General features: G+C 48.9%; 1 protein-coding gene across 7 annotated transcripts in view; it reads right to left on the minus strand.

The window, feature by feature from the left end:
- Positions 1 to 212: 212 nt before the first annotated feature.
- The window catches only part of TMEM273 (transmembrane protein 273), a 36,910-nt gene continuing 15,337 nt past the window's right edge, over positions 213 to 21,785 (minus strand). The window contains exons 2-6 of one of the 7 annotated variants that reach the window (XR_005196350.1): positions 14,564 to 14,617; positions 13,508 to 13,648; positions 8,280 to 8,303; positions 1,707 to 2,908; positions 213 to 1,228 (exon numbers count right to left, since the gene is read on the minus strand). Coding sequence is in view for 4 of the 7 variants with exons in the window: in XM_017504677.2 (XP_017360166.1) it covers positions 2,766 to 2,908; positions 8,280 to 8,303; positions 13,508 to 13,648; positions 14,564 to 14,617 (362 nt within the window). In the remaining 3 variants the exon portion in view is untranslated. Of the gene's footprint in view, positions 2,909 to 8,279; positions 8,545 to 12,421; positions 13,649 to 14,563; positions 14,618 to 21,785 lie in introns of all 7 variants that reach the window. The other 6 variants (XR_001818023.2, XM_017504680.2, XM_017504679.2 and 3 more) reach the window with 6 other exon arrangements.

Here is a 21,785-nt window from a genome sequence, read left to right on the forward strand (position 1 = left end):
GCTGCAGAGGGATGCTGGCATTCCGTGACTCGTTTCAGAGTCACAATAGCACTGATATTTTTGTTTCCAACTGCCTGGCTTGTCTGCCTCTCAGCTGTTTCCCAACTTTGATGATGGAAAGGTTACATCTTCAGGCTCTGTTCAGCTCAGCCTCCCTCTGTCTAAGAACCCTGCCTGCTTAGAAAGAAGTTTTATTAATTCCTCAAACCTGCATTTATTTACTAGAATTGCATGATATGTACATTTTTAACACACATAGAGGAGGACACCCATACATATACATGTTTATGTATTAATTTGTATAGATTTGAGGTAAATACACTTTAAATGTACAGATATATAGATTGATACTTCTACAGATGATTTTTAATTTATTGGCCTTGCCAGATAACCCTTTCTCATCTCACCTTCCCCTCCTTCCCGTACTGAGTCCTGGAGGCTTCAAACCACAGCCACTTCATTAGATCCTGGCTGGCTGCAGCCATCTGTGACCTGCTTCACCCCTGCAGGATGGCTCTTCCTCCTGGTGTTTGTCCCCTTCCCTTCGGGCATGGTATTCTCCATGCTGTTGTGGGCTGTGGTGGGGGAAGCTGTATGTGTCCTGGGGTCCCAGAACTTAGAAGGCTGGGAGGATGGGTCTTAGTCCAGCCTCTGGCCTCTCCTAGCATATTGTCAAACTACAGGGTGAGGCAGTCATGCTGGAATGGCCCTGACTCAAGAAGCTGCGCCCGCAGACCCAATGGCTTGTTAGGACTCCTTTCAGTCACTTCCAAGAGCTACTGCCCATTGGACCCTGTGTCCCCAGGAGCTGCTCTTATGGAGAGGAGCTGTCAAGGGGGGCTTCAGAGAGCTTCTAATAGGCCTAGAAGGACATCCAGAAGGCAGCCATTGAGCTTGGGTATGGAGAGTAAGTCAGAGAGACCTCAACGTCAGGGCCCCTTCCCCATCTGCCTCCCAGATATTATCAGCCTGTATGACCCAAGGAGAGGATACTGGCCTTCAGCATAAGCCTCTCTGTTCTTCACCTGGGAAACCTTGTGTGGGGCTAAAACAAAACCAGAGTCCAGTGGTGGTGTTGGGAAAATATGTCATGAGGTGGGGTCCGGGAGAGAACACCATGGTTTTGCTGTGTGTACAGAAGGTAAAACGATGGCTGGGAGTCCAGGAGCATTCACCTTCAGTCACAAGTGTTTCTGCCATTCACAAACCAGATGTCTTAATTAAAATGCTGCTAAAGGAAGCAAATCAATTAGCAGATTACATACAAGATGGTTCATTTTATCTTACACACAGAAAATTGCTTATGAGTATCACATTACCACTCTTGGTTATCAGTTAACAAAGGCTGCTAATGAACAGCATCGTTATCAAGTCAGATAAGAGATGCCCTGGGAGTCCAGGCAAATTATGACAACACAGCACTTTGTTCTGAAATATAGCTCATCTTTCATCACACATAAGGAGGGCAGCCCAATCCAACAGAGTTCCTGGAAACTGGAAAGGCAAAGAATATTCCATGATGTGGCCCCCGAAACACAGGGTTAATATACAAAGGAGAGAAATGCTCATGGGGCCTTAACCTGGTGGCAATTTTAGAATGACATGGCTTTCCTGAGCCTCCACCAGTCATGTCTTTTATGCACCAGCCATGCACTTTCTAATAATAACCACAAAATAATTATATAAGGAGAACAACTATAACTTACATTCATGGCCCTCTACAAGGCACGGCATCTGCTTTCTCATTTGGTCCTTCCTTAGCTCCATCCTTTGAATGTCTGAGAGCAGCAGGCCCATCCCATGAACACCAAAGGCCTTCCTCCAGTGCTAACCCAGCCTGCCATTTCTGCTCCAGGAGGCCAGTATTCATCGATAGGGATGGAGACTGTCCCAGGGACCCCATGTTTCAGGGCTCCCGAATCTTTAAGAAGGGATCTCCTGGCAGCTAAGAAGGTGAAGCTAATCATTCAACAAAGTACTGCCTAACTGTTAATAAGATGGCAGTGTGTAGGAAGCTATATGTTGGGTCCCATTCCCTTTTTCATGAGCCATTATCTGTGGTAGGTTCCATGAACATGGACACCATGCCCTTGCAGAAGCATGAACAGCTCCAACACAGGGTGAAGTTTGAGGTGTCCATCTTTTCCTACTGCAGGCTAAAGTGCTCAAGCCTCCCTTTGTGTAGTCCACTTCTTGCAGAAGAGGAGTGATATTTTCCTTCAGGACAAAGGCACTGTAGATTCTATTCCTTCTATTATTTTCCTCCAATATTCAGTCCATGTGAAAGTCTATTACCATTACTTGGGCGTTCAAACGCAGAACATCCTGAGATGGTAACTGTAGGCCCTTGTCCACAGGGCTGGACCCCTCTTCTCACGGCTGCTCACCTACAGCTCAATCACCTGTGCATCTCTGGAAAGGAAGAGAACCGTCTGGAAGGCTTATTGACAGAACAACTATACTCTAATTATTGCATGTGTTTATGCAACTCACACAATTAAACAGGTATAAAAGAGCTCATCAGCAAAACCTGCAAGGTGGGACACTTCCTTGTGCAACACAGAAAAGAACATGAAGGCCTGTGGCTTCTGGGTAAAGGGGAGAGCTCAACCTGGAAGTTGTTTTCTGCCTGCCAAACCCGAGGCAAACAAAACCTCATCCACTTTGATGACAAAAAGAGAAGTCATTCCTTGAGGTGAATAGGCATATTTTGGGGAACACGTCACTTTCTGTAGTTGATGAATTTGCACAGACCTGGGCAAATGCTACAAGGAATAAGGTGGGCAGACTGTGAGAATGGAACTGGAAAATAATGCCTTCACGTCTGAACTACAAGCTGTTACAAATGGCGAGACTTCTCCATACTTGGTGTACCAGTTCTGATGGAAGGGAAGGGCAGCATAAGTGTCTAAAAAAGAGGAACATGGAAGAGAACAACAAATCTGAGTCAACAAACCATATCCTGATACAATAGAGCTTGCACTGAAAGTAGGATGCAGATCCTGCTACAGGCCTCACTTATAACGCCATGCCTTGAAACCAAATTCACACCCTCACTGTAGTCTCACATAGACATCTAGAATATAATAGAATGGTATATATGCTTACATTGAATAATGCAAAATTGTTTATGACTTTCCATTGTGCATATTCAGTCACAGTCTCCTGACAGCTAAGATCTCCCCATGAGAGACCAGTCAGCAACATCAGGAAGGCAGGACAGAGTGAAGCATCTTTGGGACAAGCCACGTCAAAGGACATAAAACAGAAAGCCTATATCTGCCTACCCTATATTTGAGAACCAAGGACATGGGTCAAGGTCAGGGCTATGGAGCTTGACGGCAGTAGAGCCAATGTTAAAGACAAGAAAGACATTGGAAACAAGCAAGATATGGTGAGAGGAAGTGGTGAGAAAAGTGAAGGAAGGGATTCCAAGCAAGGTCTCAAATGCCGCCAGGGGTTTGTTTCTTCTTTAAAGGATGGAGGGTCCAGAGGAACATGGGGTTTAGAGGCACAGGGGCTGAGCAGAGGGTTCATCCTTCCTAGTGTCTTTAACAAGCCCTGCATTAAAAGGCCCCTTCAAGTGTTGATAAGGAATGGCTCTAAAGAGGCCGAAGCTAGCCAGGTTTGCACTTGAGATACCAATGCCCAGAGTGGATAGGCAGCCCAGGAAAGCAGCCTCTGCCCAGCCCTGGCTGCCCTGAGCAGAAGAAGGGGCACTGCTGAGCTACCTCATGGATTAAGTTGTTCTCTGACAGGTAGCGATACCTCTGCAGATGGATGTATCACCAGCCACCAGAGAGCCAGGCACAATCTGGCGAAAATAAGGTAAGGCCAGCAGCATCTGGGGTAGCATCTGCTGGCTGAACTAATAGGTGAATTAGGCTGCATGTTACCCTAGGCTGGCATAAAGAGAAAGAGCAAGAGAGTGTTTCATACCATATGATTTAGTGGCTACTAAACCCAAATCTTTGACCACATCCTCCAAGAATCACATAGACCAAAAAGGAGAGAAGGAGAACAACAAAAACAAAAGTAAAACCAATAACGACGGTGCCTGTACACTCCGGTCAGCACCACGGTGTGTCTGTTTAGGATATATTAACGCCTGCTAATACTAAAAAAAAATCTCTGGCAAAATCAAACACACGTTTCTGATTTTTAAAACTCAGTAAAATAGGAACTGATGAATGCTCATTAACAGGATAAGTTATATGTGCTTCAGCTCCAGAGGCAGCATCTTACTTCTCAGGGACCACTAGTAGATTTCCCATCAAAGTCTGGCCAGAGGCATGTCGTATGCACACTTTTTCCACTATTATTTAACATTGGTGTTTTTAGCCAATGCAATCAGAGAGGAGAAAACAATTAGAGGCATAGGAATTTGGAAAGAAGATCTATATTTTGGCAGACGACATCGTAGTGTGAAAACTGAAGGGACAAAGGAGAAAACAGATAAATAGTAAAAGCATTCAACAAGGCAACCACTATAACATTAACATAATCACCCAAAATCAAAATACAATCAATGACCAGGTAGGAGATGTAATGGCGAAAACTCCATTTTGAAAGCAGCAAACGCAAAATACTTAGGAATAAATATAACAAAAAATGCAAAAACTTTATAAGAGTGAAATGTGAAAACTCTCCTGACACAAAAATAGCAACACACAAAAGCAGATAACTTTTATGAAAAAATTACCTTTTTTCCGTGGAGAGCCACTTACCATTGTGAAGAAGTAAATAATCTTTCACTCAATATATAAATGTAATGTAACCCCAATTTAAATATCGAGATGTTTGCTTCTTTTTTTTTCTGTGTGTTATTTTTCTTTTCTTTACTTTGGTCTATACAAAAACCCAATAACCAAAAAAACAAAGCAGTCATAAAACTCTCCACTGGGACCTCCCCTCCAGCCCCCATCCCATGAAAGACTTTTGTTTCTGTAGAAAGAGTCTGTAGTTGATTCAAGAATAGCTGGAATAGAATCGCAAGAATGTCCCCTGCAAAGGAAGCACAAGGTGTGTGCGGATGGAGGAAACCAGCTCTACCAGAAGGCAGAACACACTAGGAAGCCTCTCTAGGTAAGAGTGTGGCACCAGCATATCAATAACCACAAATACCAGTGGAAAATAAAGTCTAGAAATATCCCAGTACATATAGTAATTTAGAACGTTATAAAAGTGGCAAATGAAACGCTGGGGAAATAGGGTGATTTTAAAAAATAGTATCAGAATAATTCAGTTGCCATTTGGGAAAAAGACAAAATTGGATCTGTAACTCATACCACACACCAGAATAAATGCCAAATGGATCAGACATCTAAGTAAACAACAAAACCATCCAAGTGCTGGAGAAAATATATAGGCACATATATACATAAACATTGTCTAATTTTATTTAAAATTTTAAATTAAAATAAAATTAGAAAATGTTTACATTTTAAAATTAAAATTTTAAAATAAAATTAGAAAATGTTTACATATAGATGTATATATGTGTGCATACATATTTTCTATATAAAATTATTTTTCATTAAATATATTTCTATAAAAGTAACACATTAAAAACAAACTAGAAACTATTGAAAATAGCAACTTCAAAGCAGTAGGTAGGAACAGGGTGGAGTGGACAGTTACAGGGGAAAGACTTCTCTGAGTTTATCTTTTCACACAGTTTATCTCTGAATCGTGTACATAACACGAGACTCAGAGATAAATGGTGTAAACAAAACTATATAAGTTAAAATGTAAAAAGATTATAACAGGAAACAGTAAAATAGATACACACTAAAACAAGTGTTTCTGACTATCCAGTTGATAGCATAACCACACAGAGAATATAATTAATTCCATTTGAATACAATATGCTAGCTGTAAACCCTTAGAGGGCTAAATTCTAAGGGCAAAAGCCACTGCAAAGAAATGTGCAAGTTTATTGAGCAGGTCTATAGCTGTACAGTGCTCTAATTTCTGGAAGTATTTTGTGTGCATTATAGAATAGAGAAAATGAGTAAAAATATTATGTGTTTGAAAGCTGGGTTTGTACTGTGGAGAAGGCAATCTAGACATATGGAATGGGGAAAGCTTAGGAAAAATCTTATGATATTGAATTTGTAATTAAAATACATATTTCCTGACTGTCCATTGAAAGGCCGTAGAAGCAATGTCACCTCAGTAGTACACATTGTGCCCCAATCTTGGTTTCTAAAAATTATTCCATAGTAAAAATTAAAATAAAATGAGAGAAAGAGAGAGAGACAAACAGGGACCCTTGGGAAAATTAGACCCTTGTGCTGCCCTTGGGAGCAGGACAAGGTGAGCCTGAGGTATTGTGTTGTGTCAGAAGTCCAGCATGTGCTCAAAGATGAATGGGGTTCTGTCAAAAGGGCACAGGAGCCACCAAGAAGTGACTTGCACTGGCCAAATTTGAGACAATTGAGCATCAGAAAGGATCATGATGGTAATGGATAAAAATGCATTAAAAGCCACAGCAATAATCTTCAACAAACAGGAGAAGAAGAAAGACATAGAATAAAAAGGCTTTCTTCCAGATGAATGTCAGCTATTAAATATAGAAGAAATGCTGGAATTAGAAAGTCAATATTTTGTAATCACCAATGGCAATGACTGCTTCAAGCAGGATCATGAATAGATATAAAATCATTAGGTGAGGAACTGTTGGGGGTCAGAATATTCACACAGTGTCAAAGTGCCACCCCTCATATTATTCACGCATCTCAGAGGGGAAAATTATAATCTCTACAAATGCAGAAATCTAGTGGTCACTCCCTTAACCAAGCAAAGGAAGCATCACCAACAGTGACGCCATACGACGAAAGATACACAATATCATTTCGTGATATTCCCAACCAAAAACTTCAATCTGAATCTACTCCAGAGGAAACAATCAGACAAATCTAGAAAATGGGACACTGTATAAGACAACAGGCTGAGGGACTTCTCAGTCAACAAGCCATAAGGATAAAAGGCAGAGGGGTTGTTCAACACTGAAAGAGAGTTAAAGAAAAGAAAAAACAAACACAGCTCTTTTTCTGGATTGTAAAATAGCACAATAAAAAATACAGCAATAAAAGATACTTCTGAAATAACCAGAGAAATTTAAACATGAACTAGATAATAGATGATACTAAATTTGCATTAATTTTCTTAGGAGTAGTCATTGTATTGTGATTATACACAATAAGAGACACAATGTTGCTGTATTCAGGGGTGAAGTATCACGATATCTACACTAATTAGCAAGTAGGTCAGCCAAAAAAGGCTTATGTACACAGAGATAAAGCAAAGGGGGCACCATGTTAGTGAAGAGTGATTGTTGGGTTCTTTCAACTTTTCTTTGGATTTGAAGATTCTTCAAAAAGCAGAAGAGTGAGAGAAAGGTCAAGAGACCACCCCAGGCCTGTATGACCATCCTGGGCTGGTCGGACAGGGAGTAAATTCTCAGTGGGTTCATCACATGCACGGGCATGAGGTGAGGAAAAACCAAGCTGGGCAATGTGGATTGTGAAATAACGATCCTCAAAATCCTGGTGAAGATGCCTTCATTCCTAGGAATCTTCATTCACAGGCTCAGTCAATCAGGGTTCTGAGATCCTGTCCCTTCCTGTGGACCAGCCCTCCACTTGCAGGCTTAGTCCATTCTGAGAACCCAAAGCAGCACTGAGAATACCTAGCACTGCAAATACCCAGCCAAACCTAGCGTGATGACATGAAGAGAAGTTTGGGAATTTTTCATCAAATGGACTAAATTGGCTAGTTATTAGATTGGACACTATAAAAGGATAGGAAGCTGGGGAGAGATAGCAAGGGGAGGGATGCCAGATGTAGGTGATGGGGAGGAAGGCAGCAAATCACACTGCCACGTGTGTACCGATGCAACAATCTTGCATGTTCCTCACATCTACCCCAAAACCTAAAATGCAATAACATAAATAAATGGAATAATAATTAAAAAAAAAAGGATAGGTCTTAGAGAATGAAAAAAAGCTTATCCTATTAAAACCCCATTTTCTCAGCTCTACCTGGGCAAATGCCCCACAGCTTCAGTTTAAATCTTGCCAAGTACCACTATGTCCCAAAGTGATGCTGATTCCTGGCTAGTCTCACAGCTATTCTGGATGAGGGCTCCTGGCCATGGCCATACCTGCCCATCCGCGTGACCAGGGTAAGGGAGAGGCCATGCTGAAAACCCATGCAGCCCCATGGCGCAGCACCTGCCTGTCCTTTTAGTACAAGTGATCACGCTTATGACTCACCTTTTGGAGAAATTGTGGTTTCGCCTGCAAAACAAGATAAAAGGATGTTCATTGCCTAAGTCTCGGACGATAGAAAACAATGCAAAGCTTGCTGCCAGAGAGTGGCTTGTCTTGTCATTAGCTTGCTCTTTGGGGTCTGACTTTCCTATGACTCAGCCTGACTCCATCTAGTGTTAGTTTTGGAAACTCGAATACTGCCTCTCCTCTCTGAAAGTCCCTCTATTTTCAGAGGAGCTCTGTTATGATACTTGCCAAGAACAGCTCCCTACACTTGGTGAGGGCAAAGCATTAATTACCAGGGGTATAAACTCCCATCCAGCCATTGCCTCCCAGCCCCTCTCTCTCCTGGCCTTTATTTCTTGCCTTCCTCGCCCACCTGCTTCCTCCAGCATCCCTTCATGCTTTTTCATGAACTTTGCTTTCAGAAAGTTTATTGTTGAATAACTATTGAAGTCATCTTTCCTGGATTATGGAAAATGCCTTCTATAGCCCTGATGGCTCAAAATAACCCAGAACTTCCAAAAAAACACATATAGCAGAGATGCTCCTCTTAGATGAGCATGCATAAGAACATAAAAAGCATAGTGACTGTTCATTCAGCAGTGTTTTCAAATGGGCTTGTGTTGTATTGCTCACAGCAGCATCTTCCCATGTGTGTCAGAGTCCATCATGAATGACCACATGGACATACATACACATATACACAGACACTGCATACACACACACACATGCACACACACACGAGGATTAAGGATCAGCCTTTATGAAATTTTATTCTATGTGAAGGCCATGGCTAAGATGTCCCTGAAGCATGGTCAGCTCCAGGGTCTGCCAATTTGCAAAGCAAAGTGCTTTAACTCAAAGGGTCCCTCAATGTGCGCCCGCAGTTTGGATGGTCAAGGGAGCATCCCTGTGCTGACTAGAGCTCCAGCACTTTAGAGCCCTCCTTGTGGTGCGGTCTTGTGCTCGAAACTCCATGTGTTTCAAGATTCCTGACCACAGAACCTGAGCTGGTCACAGCAGTCTATGTCCTCTGCCTGGGTACCTAAGAACCCAGAAGAGGGCCTCTGAGGCCACGTGGTGCCCAGGTCTTCATCATGGCCAACACAGCCCATCCACTCAAAACAGGCTCCTCCTGCACTCCTCACCACAGATGCTACCTAGACCCACAAAGGCAACAAAGGTTCTCGGGAGTCAATCCTTCTCACCCTTCCAGACTCAATCCATGGCCTCCTCATGTCCTCTGAGAGCCCTGTGTGAAAATCCTGATAGCGGTCAGTCCACACTGATTCTACGGTGGGAGAGGCTGACTCAGCACTCAACCCCCAGCCATCTGAGTGCTGCCCTGGAGTCAGTGGGGACCGGGACACCCTCCTGGCCAGGTGCTGCAGCTGTATACTCAGGGGAACCTGTCTTTGTGCCAATCCCCCTGGGGCTAGAAGAAGACAGAGCTGCCACAGGGTGAAGGCCCCTTAGGACTGGGGGTGGGAGGAGGGGCATGAAGAGCTGGCCAGCATGGAACTCCACTCTCCCACATCAGTGGATTTGGTGGTACTGGGAGCTGTTTGGCATGTTTCTTCTATAGAAAAGAATGTGACAACTTCAGCCAACGTGGGTCTGTGTTTGTGAGTATATGTGTGTGTGTGAGAGAGAGAGAGAGAGGGGAGAATGGTGGGGGGGAGAGAGAGAGAAAGAGAGATGGGACAAGTGGCATCTTTAGTCCCTCAACCTGAACTATCCCCAATTACACCACACATTTCTAAAAGCCCCCTAAAGCTGGTGACCTGCCCTGGGTGCAGAGAATGTGACATGGCCAGCAAGAGGAGTCTGTGTGGCCACCAGGGCCTGGAGACCTCACAGGCTCTCTCATCCTAGGTTGGCCACACATCCCTATTTCCCAAGGATGGTCCAGGCTCTGGTCCATCATCCTGGTGCAGATCTTTTTACAGAGCCTCTTCCCACTCTCACAAAGCCCTGTCTTGGATGATAAGTTATAAGGTCACCCTAGCTGCACCCTGTCTTCTCTAGCCCAGGGCCCATTGGAGTGACAACATGCTTGGGGTGGGGTGATAACATGGGAGGGGACAGAGAGAAGGAGAGTGAGTCAGAAACAGAAGGAGAGATGGAATGCTGGGAGACAGGGTTGATGAAACATGCGGTAATGCTTCACAATCAGAAGCCACTGCTGAAAACTAGAATTTCTGAAGGAAGAGAAATCCTCAAAAAAAAAGTGAACTAAGAAAGTCCATACCCAGCTCATTCCAAGGGCATGACCTCATGAGGGCTGATGAGTCCTGACCCGAAGCCACAATGCGCCATGCATCTACCCCTCATGCAACCGTTAATCCATCCGTTCCTCCAATAGACACTGCTTGGAGATTACCCAGTCCCAGGTCCCATGGAAGACACAGACGGTAAGACTGGGCTCTGGGTACTTTCTAAAAGCCACTATGCCTGTGTCAGCCCAGACCTCTGTCCTAAATGCCAGTCACTTACTAGACATCTCTACGTGGAAGTATCCAGAAACCTCAGGCTCACCATGTTCAAAAGAATATCATCTCACCCAGCCTATTGCCCAAAGTTGCTCCCCCATCAAATTCCCAAAGGGCAGCAGCTCAGAAAAAACTCTGAGCTGTTCTAGGTTTTTTTCTCTCCTCCAGTGGCTGCCCCAGTCCCTCATCCCAGGTCCCTGGGCCAGCTCCTCCTTAACTTTGTTCCCATCTTTCATTTTCTCCCTTGCCTCTATGCGACTTACTCCAGTAGGGCTTTGCAGCAGGCCCGAGTCTCTGTCTGGACTTTCAGCACATCTTCCTGGCTGCAGCTGGGTCTCCTCCATGCTACTACACAACAAAAAATACTCTATCCCTCCTCTGCTTAGAATCCATCAGGAGGTGACCAGAAGTTTCAGGACAGATTTCAGACTCCTTTGCTTAGCACAAGCCCTTCTGATCGTCCATTGTGTAGAAACTACTTATCTTTCCAGCCCTTCCTTCCACATGGTCGCATGAAATACTTGCTTCTGCCACAATGCATGTTTTTCAGCTGCAGGTTTTACTCATGATGCCTACATATACTAGGGTTCCCTCTGCCTTCGTGAGCTTCTCTTAGTCCTTTGTCACGTAACCTGAGGCTCCCCTGCACCTCCCAGTGGCTACGCAGCCCTCTGCACCCCCAAGACACAAGGCAACACACGCTCAGCCTGCCATAGCCCTCCCAGGACCCCCACCACCCCAAGTGTGTGGCCATCACCTGGGACCTGCTTATCTGCCTTGTAGACGGGAGATTGTCCTACTTCTTTCTCTTTGATCCCCAGCACCTAGCCCATGGCCTCATGCCCATTTATTTATTCATTCATTCAGCACATACGCAAGTACCCACTTCGTCCCTGACACTGTGCTAAGTGCTGGGTTACAGGGGTGAAAAGGAAGACCCTACCCTCCCAGAGCTTACATTTTAGAAAGAAACCCTTATAAAATAGACAAATCAATATATCATATAGCATCAACTAGTGCAAGGAAATATAAAGAAAACTAAAGCCAGGCAAAGAGAAGAGAGTGGTGGCTGGGGTAGAGGGGGCATTGTACTTTAAATAAGCTCTCTATGATGCAGTGGTGACACTGAAGCAGCGATCTGAAGGAACTGAGGGGCAAGGCTTGCAGCTTTCTGGCAAAGACCATTCCAGTGACAGAAAACAGCAAGTGCAAATGTCCCTCGGCAGGACGGTCCCTGAAGACATGGGTTCTGCACAGAAAAGCAGGTACCTGGATGCCAGCAGAGAAGCCAGGAAACCTGGGATAAACCACGTGTGACCTCCCAAGTGACAGGGGCTAGAGACCTCACTCTGAGTGGTGGGGTATGCACTGAAGGAGTCCGAGTGGGGGTGGGGCAGGACCTAATCCAGGGTGTGCAGAGGCGAACTCTACTCCCTTTGATGATCGCATCATGTGGCCCTCACTCTTGTGGTACCTTCCCACTGGTCTAGAGGAGGAGAAAGTGGAAGGAGGGGGCCATGGGGTGCATTCTAGTCACCTAGAAAGCATGCCAGAGTGCACAGAAGGCTGGGGATGACAGGCAAGGGAGTGGAATGACCAAGACAGGAGAGAACACGACACTCTCCCTGACTGTGTGGGCAGTGGCCTTACCTTGGGGCTCTCTTCTTTAGCGGGTCAGTGTCTAAACAGAGAAAGCCGGGTATTAGGAAGGAGGTCCTGTGAGGAGAGGTGTAGAGCGTTCCCTAGAGCCTTCACCTCTCCCTCCTGGGTCCTCTCATTCACAGGTAAGAGATCTGGGGCCTGGCTGCTATGTGGTGAAGAGGCTGTTCCCTCTCCTTATTGTAGGGATACAAAAGGATAAGCAAACTCAAGGATAAGCAAACTCCCATGACCTATTAAGCCCCTCAGGTGATGCACATGCCAGCACTTTCCTCCTCTCCTGGCCCAGACCAGCCCCTTCTGCTTAACCTCAAAGATGATAATCACATCCTCCAGAAAGACAGTGGGGTTCTGTCCTCCCCAGAAGCACCCCATGGAAAACTGCGCTGTCATTGCGCTGAGCTGTCTAATACAACAGAGGATGAGTTTGGGAGTGACACCCTGAGAGAAGGAGTGCAAATCAATACTGCATTTCGGGTGCCAAGGAGGCGGAGGGCTGTGCCACGGTGTATGTCAGCCAGCTTGGTTTCTATCTGAGGGGCTACTCAGTACTGTTCTGAGAAGTACTTTCCCAATTTATGAAAAAAAAAATGCATCTTGACCCACACAGGCATTGTCAACAGAACCTCCCACCTCCCACCCACATTTAGGACCGGACTTGCTGCCTCCTGGGACTGGGTTCATCTGATCACATCATTTGGATGAAAGAACAGAAATTTCTGTGTGACACCAATTTCAGTTCCTCTCCCACCTTTCTCCAGGAAACATGATTCTCAGGAATACCAAGAGCAACTGAAAGGAAAAGTACAGAGGGAAAGAGACAGAGAAAGACAGAGAGACAGAGATAGAGAGACAGGAAAAGGAACACAAATAGAGAGACAGAGAGAGACAGAAGAAAGAGAAACAGAGGCAAAGGAATAGTGAGAGAGACAGAGATACAGAGATGTCACTGCCCTCCTTTTCAGCCTGTTGGGCTCTGCCCTTATGGGTTCATTCTTGCTGTAGCCAGCATCAGGAAGTGGCCCTGGGTGCCTTGCTGGGTGGGGCAGAGCCAGGCCTGAGCACCGCATCCCTCACCACTGAGGCCCCCAGGCGGGCTTCTCAGGTCGGAAGAGTCGTCGTCAAACAAGTGCCTTCTGATCATGCAGATCTTCAGGGCCAGGAAGCCGGCAGTTATGGCGACACCCACGGCGGTCCCGATGAGGGCATACTTGAAATCTGAAACGCAGGGAAGAATTGAACATGGGCTTCAGTCACTTGTAGTTCCCTCTACATTCCAGATGAGGTCTAAAGCATGCATGTTGCCTGTAATACACCCTCCCACCGGCAGAGGCCAGCCTCACCTTCCACTCTCCTTTGGGCCCCTTTGCTCCCAGCCTCTGCCCGCACCCCATCCCCTCCTTCCAAAGCACCATCCCTGGTTCCTTCAGGGAAAGGTGGGATATTGCTCCCACCTTTCAAGGTTCCCTAAAACTCACCCGGCTACCCCCACCCCAGATGGTGAGTAGTTCACTTCTCTGGCTGCCTCCCAGCCCTTCCTCACTGATCCCTTAGTTAATTCATCCACTCATCTACTGGGTGTGTGTTAATTGCCTCTCTGTGGTGAGCACTGCAGGAGAATGGATGAGGCCTGTGTGGTCTTTGAGGAGCCTGCAGTCAGCTGGGGAGGACAGGGAAGGAGCTCATGATGGGAGAGGCTGAGTTGGCCTGGAGTCATGGGCTCCCAGAGTCTTCTCAGAGGGTGAGGCCTGCAGACTGTGCCTGGCTGGCACGTGAGGCTCTTAAAGGGCAGAGAGGCTGGAAGCTCGCAGGTGGAGGGAGGCACTGACGAGGGCTGTGAGCCCGGCAGAGCCTGTTCTCAGGGTCCACAGCTGCAGGACAGGGCTCTGTGGGTGCTAGAGCCACACGTCTGTGGCCCTGAGGTCTCACATCCCCTGCGTGGACAAGTTCTAAGGCAAGACTTTGTCCCCAGGATAAAGCTGTCAGCCCCTCAGGGGGCCTGGAGGTGAGGGTGCCCCTTTTCCTGGGCTGACAGCAGGGAACCAATTCCGCCAGGGCAGCCCTCTGCCTGTGTGTCTGGGGGCTCCTTCCTGTCCTGACCCTGTGTGCAGAATAGCATGGGGAGCCACCTACCGATTTCAGGCCCAGGGGGCTTGCCCGTTGCCAGCACTTGAGCTCCTCCTACATCTGCCAAGAAAGAAGCCCCAGAGCCTGGTTAGAACAGAGCACGCTGTGGCCCCAGCCACCCAGTCTCACAGGCCTGGGAAAGCCTGCCCCAGGTAGCCCCCAGACGCACAGAGGTGGGCTCCCAATTGCCATGGAGCATCCTGGAGCCTTGCTGAGACATCAGAGCCCCCTCAAAACCCAGACCAGGAATGCATCTGCACCGAATGCAGTTCAGTCAGCTGTTCAGCACAGTTTACAAGACCAGCACTCTGACCCAAGCCTGCTCCACAGGCTTTCCTGCGGCTCCCATGGCCCTGCTTAATCCAGCAGGACTTCGGCGCTTCTCGTTCCCCACACAGCCAGGGCATCTCCTGCCTCAGGGCCACACCCTCTGCCTGGCCCCTTCTTCCCCTCCTCCCTTACCTGGTCTTGGCTCCATGCCACTTCCTCCCTGACTCCCCAGGCCTGGGTGAGCTGACCCCAGTGTGCTCCACAGCTGCGGTGCTCGCCCGCCGTAACTGACCATGTTGATGTGCAACACGTTCACATAGCACTACTGGGCACCAGGCACCATCCTGAAAGCTTCTCAGATATTAGCACATCAGTGTGTCTTCCGGCTGGTCTCAGCCTGGGTTGCATGGTCCACGTCCAGCACTCAACGCAGTGCTCAGCCCACAGGAGGCATTAATAGATGAGGAAGGAAGGAGGGAAGGAAGGAAGGAAGGAAGGAAGGAAGGAAGGAAGGGAGGGAGGGAGGGAGGGAGGGAGGGAGGGAGGAAGAAAGGAAGGAAGGAAGGGAGGGAAGGAGAAAGGAAGGAAGGGTGGGAGGGAGTGAGGGACGAGCAGGCTGTAAGGGTCTTTCACTCTTCTAGCCAGGCCTTGAAACCTTAAGACAGGAGACACTGGTCATAAATGGGGCCCTAGAGAGCAATCCAGAGGTGTGGGCCTTGAATAGAAAAGTGCCCATTCATTGGCCACTTACTTTGAGGCAGACATTGGGTGTGATGCTGGCATTAATATATTTAATACTCACAGCAACAGCTCTGTGAGATAAGTACGATTATTATTGCCATTTAAAAAATGAAAAACAGGAGGTGCCGAGTCCTTGCTAATGTGCCCAAGGGCCAAGAGAAGTGAGAGGTGACACTGAGAGCCCAGGAAGTCCTGCAGACGCAAATGTGAATCCCAGGAACTGACAGATGCAACACCACCATAACCATCAAGCCCCAGGGCTGCATGGGCTTAGGCTGGGGACAGGCAGATGGTGAGATCCAAGCCTGAGTCTCATGTTCACACTTCCAGGTGAAGGCAGGAGAGGGTCCCACCACTCCTGTTTCTCACAAAGGGAAGCAAGTGACTTCAGTGGGAAAGACCAGATGGTATGACGGAGGAGGCATCACAGCAAAGACATCGTCCACCCAACCCTGCCTGCTGGCCACCCTCAGTGATGCTCAGAGTGGCGTGGTAGGTTGGAGCTCTGCAGGTGACAGCTTTGTTCTGTGTGTGTTTCGTGAGGGGAGGGATTGTCCCACTAGAGTTCAGAATTTTTCTAGCAGCCTACCTTTGTAGACTAGTAAAGCTTCCCCAGGCTTGTTCTAAAGCAAAAGTTCCCAGCTTTGCTCTAATTACAGATATTTTTAGAAATTCAATGACTGCTCTTCTTTCTTTCCCACAGATCACAAGCCCCATGTGAGCACATCTGCTCACACACACAGACACACAGTCAAAACCATGCACAAGATGGCCCTGATTTTGTCTGCTCTCTGAAACCCCAGTCTGCTTCATTCCATTATCTCATTGTTTCCCTAAATCAATCCTGCTGCTCCAGCTCGGCTGAGCATTGCTCTGGACATGGGGCAAAGGCACACATTGGATGGAAGGCTGTAGGTGGCAGCATATTATTTCCGGACTGACGCCCCCAGCTCAGAGCTGTGTGTGCTATGTTCTCACCCTTTCCTGGGATGGGACCCTTTCTCGACATCTCTGACCTCTCTCTGCCTTTACTGGGCAGAAGGCAGGCGGGAGGGGAGGGGAGGGCCTCAGCGGGTGGGGCCTGGTCCCTGAGCTCCAGCCTTACCCCATGCCATCCCCCTGCCACACTAGCATGTTGCTTGCTTGCCCCTCCAGTCCTCCCTTGGTGGGCATTGCTCCCACCTGCAGCATCAGCATGGAAACTTCATACTAGCCTGAGATGAAATCTGAGCAGAGAAGAAGGAAGGACACAGGTTAGAAAGGGTGAGAAAGACAGAGGTACACACAGAGACGCTCAAGAGACACACTCAGGCTGTGCCTGAGCCACTCAGACCTTCACTGAGAGGGAAGAGAAAGGAAGAGGAGAAAGTCCTAAGGTCAAAAGTCCCCAGCCCTGGCCTTGGTCTCCCCAGCAGCATCACGGTCTCCATTCTCACCAAGCTGGCTGCATCCTTCCTCATTGACTTCACCCCCCAAACGTGTTGTCCTGAACCCTAGGCTCCTTCTGCCCCTCTCCATGGCTGGGACCCCTGGCTGAGGCTCAGCTCAGCCCCTCACAAAGGCCAGTTCCTTAGACACCATCCTCTATTTCCCACCCTGTGTCCTCTGCAAGCTGTGAGGCTTACCCTAATCCCTGGCTCCAAAGAGGCTCTCCTCCCTTGGGTCTGACGTCAGGACTGAGTGAATTCCCACTGCCACTCCAACTCCACCACTACCCTCACTCACTTGCAGGGAGACCAACATGGGCGGAGAACAAAGCTATGCACTCAAACAGGCAAGGGCACAGCCCTTACTGCGAGCCAGCCCCATGGCCACGCGGCGGCAGCCTTTCCCCTCCTCAGGGAGGGAAATCCCTCCATGCAGCCCTCCTGTGCTTGGAGCTCTGACTCCATGCGCTCACAAGCCCTTGAGTGAGGGTCTGTGCTCAGCACAGCAGTCCTGGTCATGAGCTGGGGAGGCCCCCCTGGGCCATAGACCCCCTGCAAGCCTCCAGGACTGGCTGATGTCCCCTGGCTCTGCAAAGTCGCTGGAGGACCACTGGCCCTAGCAGGCCTGCTTAGACATCACAGCCAGAGGTCTCCGGAGTGCCCCGGCTGCATTTAGACCTGTGGGAGACCCCAGGAGGAAGCCAGTGAGGACCAGCAGGAGCTGTACCACACTTTCTCTGCGGGAATTCTCCAGGATCTCATGCAGGAAGGAGCAGTGAGCTTGGCACCCACAGGAGAGTCCTAGGGAGGTGAGGTGGGGCTGTGTGGGGCAGGCACCCTTCTAACCTGTAGATTTCCTGAAGTCATAGTAGGCACAGTTCTGGCCAAATCTGACTTGACTCCATCTGACTGCTACCACGGATTACACAGCTCTTGCTGCTGCCTAGAGCTGAGGGCAGAGGGCAGAGGGCTGCCCCCAGAAGGCCTGCTGAGATGCGGGGGCTTTCCACAGCCTCTACCTGCATAGCTTCCATGTGTGGTCAGATCAGCCCCTGGCCATAGGAGCTTTTTCTACCTTGCACAGGGGCACTCTATGTACTCTTGATTCTAGAGTTTCTGCTTTCTCCCTGATGACCCATTTTGTCCTGGTACCCTGTGCCTCCCTGACAAAATAGTGGGCTTCAGCCCCCACACTCCAGCCATTCCCACCTCAGGCCTGCAGCACACAGATTGCTCTGCAATTGACTTTCCCAACAGCATGGAATCCCCTGGAAGAGTAGATGGCCCTCTGTCTGATGGCCCCCCAGAAACATGAGAGGGCAGCCACCCCGGTTCTTGGGGAGGAAGATGGCAGGGCTGCTCTACACAAGTGGAGATGAGCTATTTTGGAGAGAGCTGAAGGCACAGCCTAGCCTTGCCCCGTCTCACTTGGAATCTGACCTGCTGATAGCCTATCCCTGGCATTCAGGCCTCTCTTAGCTGTCCACCTGTTGGGTCCACCCTCGATGGGGGACTGGCACTCTTTGCCACCCTTATTTGGGCAGAATCAGGCTGTGAGATTTCCAGTTGTGGGCCCGTAGGCGTACATGCACTAGATGCTGTTCTATAAGTATTTGAACTAAAAATAGGGAGAGGCTGCCCTAAGTGTTTGTCAATGATGCCTGGCCATAGTCATGTTGGGACTTAAATATTACAGAATGGCTCCTAACTTTAGATCTCATGAATTCCAACATTCTCAGCTAGAGGAAGTGGCTTTGAATGTCTAGGACAGACTTCCTTAGTCTAACAGCGCTCACACATGTAAATAGAGAGCCTGTAGGGTATTTCAGGGGGCCCCAGTGCCTAGGAGAAATCAAAGAGCAACGAGAGACCCTAGTTCCCCATAAAGGAGCTCACAGAGTGACCAAAGAGACAAGATTTACACTGAAGAAAAGATGAGAGTGTCACAGGCGAAGCTCAGCGCCTTCCCCCAAGCCTCAGTCTCCCAAGCTGGAAGAAGTAGGAATAGGGTGCAGGGTGGACACTGCGGCACGGCCGGCCTTCCTCCCCTGACCAGCACCTCGGTTTTCCTCTGAGCAACCAGAAGCCCACAGCCAGATGCCCAGCTGACCCTACTCACTGGGGAAAAGGCTTGCTCTGCCTTCAAACCTCTCTGTGGGGATCTGAAATCTCACTGTGACCCCAGGGCGGGTGGGAAAGAAGGATATTTGGAAGCAGGAGATCTGAGTCCCTATTCTGCTACCCATTGCTCAGCCAGTGGCCTTGGACCAGACACCACTCATCTCCCAGCTCAGTGACCCTATTGCACACAGAGCATGGCTAGGCAAGTCCCCGGAAAAAGTGTGTGCACAAAGTGAGGTGCAGGCAGCAGCTACCCTTCCACAAGCAAGCACACCACCACCTGAGACAGATGTCCGTCACTTTCCTAGGGGCCGTGGGTGAAGTGGGGAGCTGAGCACACTGGGAGGCACTCACTTGACTCCCACAGGGCTGGCTCCTGGGAAATGTGTGAACCCTGCCTGACCAATTAGCATATTTCTTCTTCCTGTCAACTGTGATTTGTCGACAGGAGGGGCAGATGATCCAATTCATACCAGTGAGACCCAACTCAGGGCCTTGGGGGAAACTGAGAAGCAAGAATGTCTTCTGGAGCTGAGAGCTATGGGGCTGAGGGAGGCCTGAGTTTGCCCACTGCGGGGAGCCTGCAGGCTGAAGACCCCGCTGAGGAAGGCTGAGCCCAGACCAAGTCCCAAAGAAGCTTTGAGTCCAGCTGTGCCTGAGGCACTTCTCCCTGGGCTTTTGAGTCACCTCAGTAAGAAAATGCCTTTTTTCTTACTCTTATCTGAGCTCAGTAACTGTCATCTGCAATCAGAAGAATCCTAATGACCTCAGTGACGGGTCCTGAGGGCATCACTGGAGATCGGGAGATGGGAGCAGAGAAGGCTGGCTGTGAAGGAGGAGCTACGCCACACAGCCCCACACAGGCCAGACTGGGACTTTCGAGCCACTTCGAGCCACGCAGCCCGCTCGCCTCAGGGCTTCTGCACATGCTGCTAATCTCTTTGCCACAATGCCTTTCCCTCGTCCCTGTGGAAAGTGCTTACTTATCCGTCAAAGCCACTCCTCTGAAAGTCCCCCTTGCTCTCCTCGGTCCAGATCATGCCCTCCATGCATCACACCTCTCCCCTGCACTGTTGGCGCCAGTCTGCAGCTTGCTCTATGCCCTGGCAGCCACAAACAACCCAAGGTGAGCTGTTTCTCCCAAGAGCAAGATGATGCGTGAGAGCCCTCGGAAGCTGGACGGTTCTCCTGGGGGATGCCGGGAAAGGCGGATGGGAAAAGTCTGAACTGAGTGTTAAACCAGAAGTGGCTTGAAGAGATAAGAGCCAGTCTAAGTCCTGAGTGGTACAGGGCTCAGGAGCCAAGTAAAGTTCAAGCACAGAGAGACAACATAGCCAAGAGCGTTGCCCCTGTGGCTCTGAGACCATGTACACAAGAGGCTGCCACTGTGGTGGCTCCATCTTCCAGCCCACGCTGTGGCACCCAGAGGCTCAGAAAAGAGATCAGATGTGTAGAGTCAAGGGAGAGAGCACAGCTGTGCTTCACACTGCAGGCTGATCCTGGACTTCACTTTTATCATCTGAAAATGGGGATACAGGACACTGACATATAGAAGACACCAGAGACAACTGCCTTTCTGCCCATTTCTCCTGTGCCTCCCTGCAATGTCAGCGGACCCTGGGGCCAGAGTGGAACACAAGGTACACTCTTCTAATTCAGCCAGCTTTGGGGGGGTGTGGTGCCAGCGGGCCCTGCCCCTGCCTCAGGGCTCAAAAATGGGTCCATTTCTCAAGCCCTCCTCCGTGGGGCTGTTGGAAAGTGGAACTGAAGTGCACATACCCCAAGTGCAACAGCACCTCTGCACCCGTCTCCCACGCAGCATGCAGGGGCATAGACGCATGGGCCTTGGCTACACAGTCCTCCTACCTCCAGCATCACTTGGCTTCTGCTGGAATCTGAAGTCTTCCAGATCAAGACTTGCAGAAACCTCAGGGCCCTCATCTCAAGCTCAGGAACCACCTAAGATTTCTCTTTCTCAATCACCCTCTGGTCTCAGACCGTGACTCTAAACAGGACATCTTCTGCCCCCTCCCACGCCTGTTTGTGGTCCTTGCTTTCTGTGAAAAGAATTAGGCTGGGGCAGAACCCAAACCTACCTGGCAGAGCTGCACAGGTCCCAGCAAAAGGGACACACAGGAAAAAGTGCAAAGCAGTGGCAGGGCCGGGGGCTCTGGGAGCCTTTAGACAGCTCCTTGATTTACATGGATCTCCCATCCCCACAAAGACAACACTTGTGGAGTCAGAACAGACCACCTGCTTGGCAACCCCAGATCAGCACCCCTGAGCTCCTGGCACTAAGGCTTCTGGAAGACAGGCAGTGAGCAAGGAATTCCACACACAGTGGACCCTGCTAACGCATGAAAGTACACAGTGATTAGCCAGCCAGGAGGGCCAGGGCAGGTACCTAACCCAGCCTGGGGGTATCACAGAAGCTCCCGTGGAGAGATCATTATTTAAATGAAAGATGAAAGGACCAGTTGGAGCTAATAAAGTCTCAGTGAGGTGATGGCAGGGATTGGAATGGAGGATGTCCAGACAGGAAATGTGACTGGACAGAGGACAAGGTACAAGCAGAGGCCAGGTGATTCAAGACGGTACAGAGGGCTGGAGAGTTAAAGATGTGGCCGGCACTGTGGACAGATTAGGTTTTCAGACAAGCAGAGGGGAGA

The sequence above is a fragment of the Cebus imitator genome, unplaced genomic scaffold (genome assembly GCF_001604975.1).
Source record: "Cebus imitator isolate Cc_AM_T3 unplaced genomic scaffold, Cebus_imitator-1.0 Scaffold326, whole genome shotgun sequence".
NCBI lineage: Eukaryota > Metazoa > Chordata > Mammalia > Primates > Cebidae > Cebus > Cebus imitator.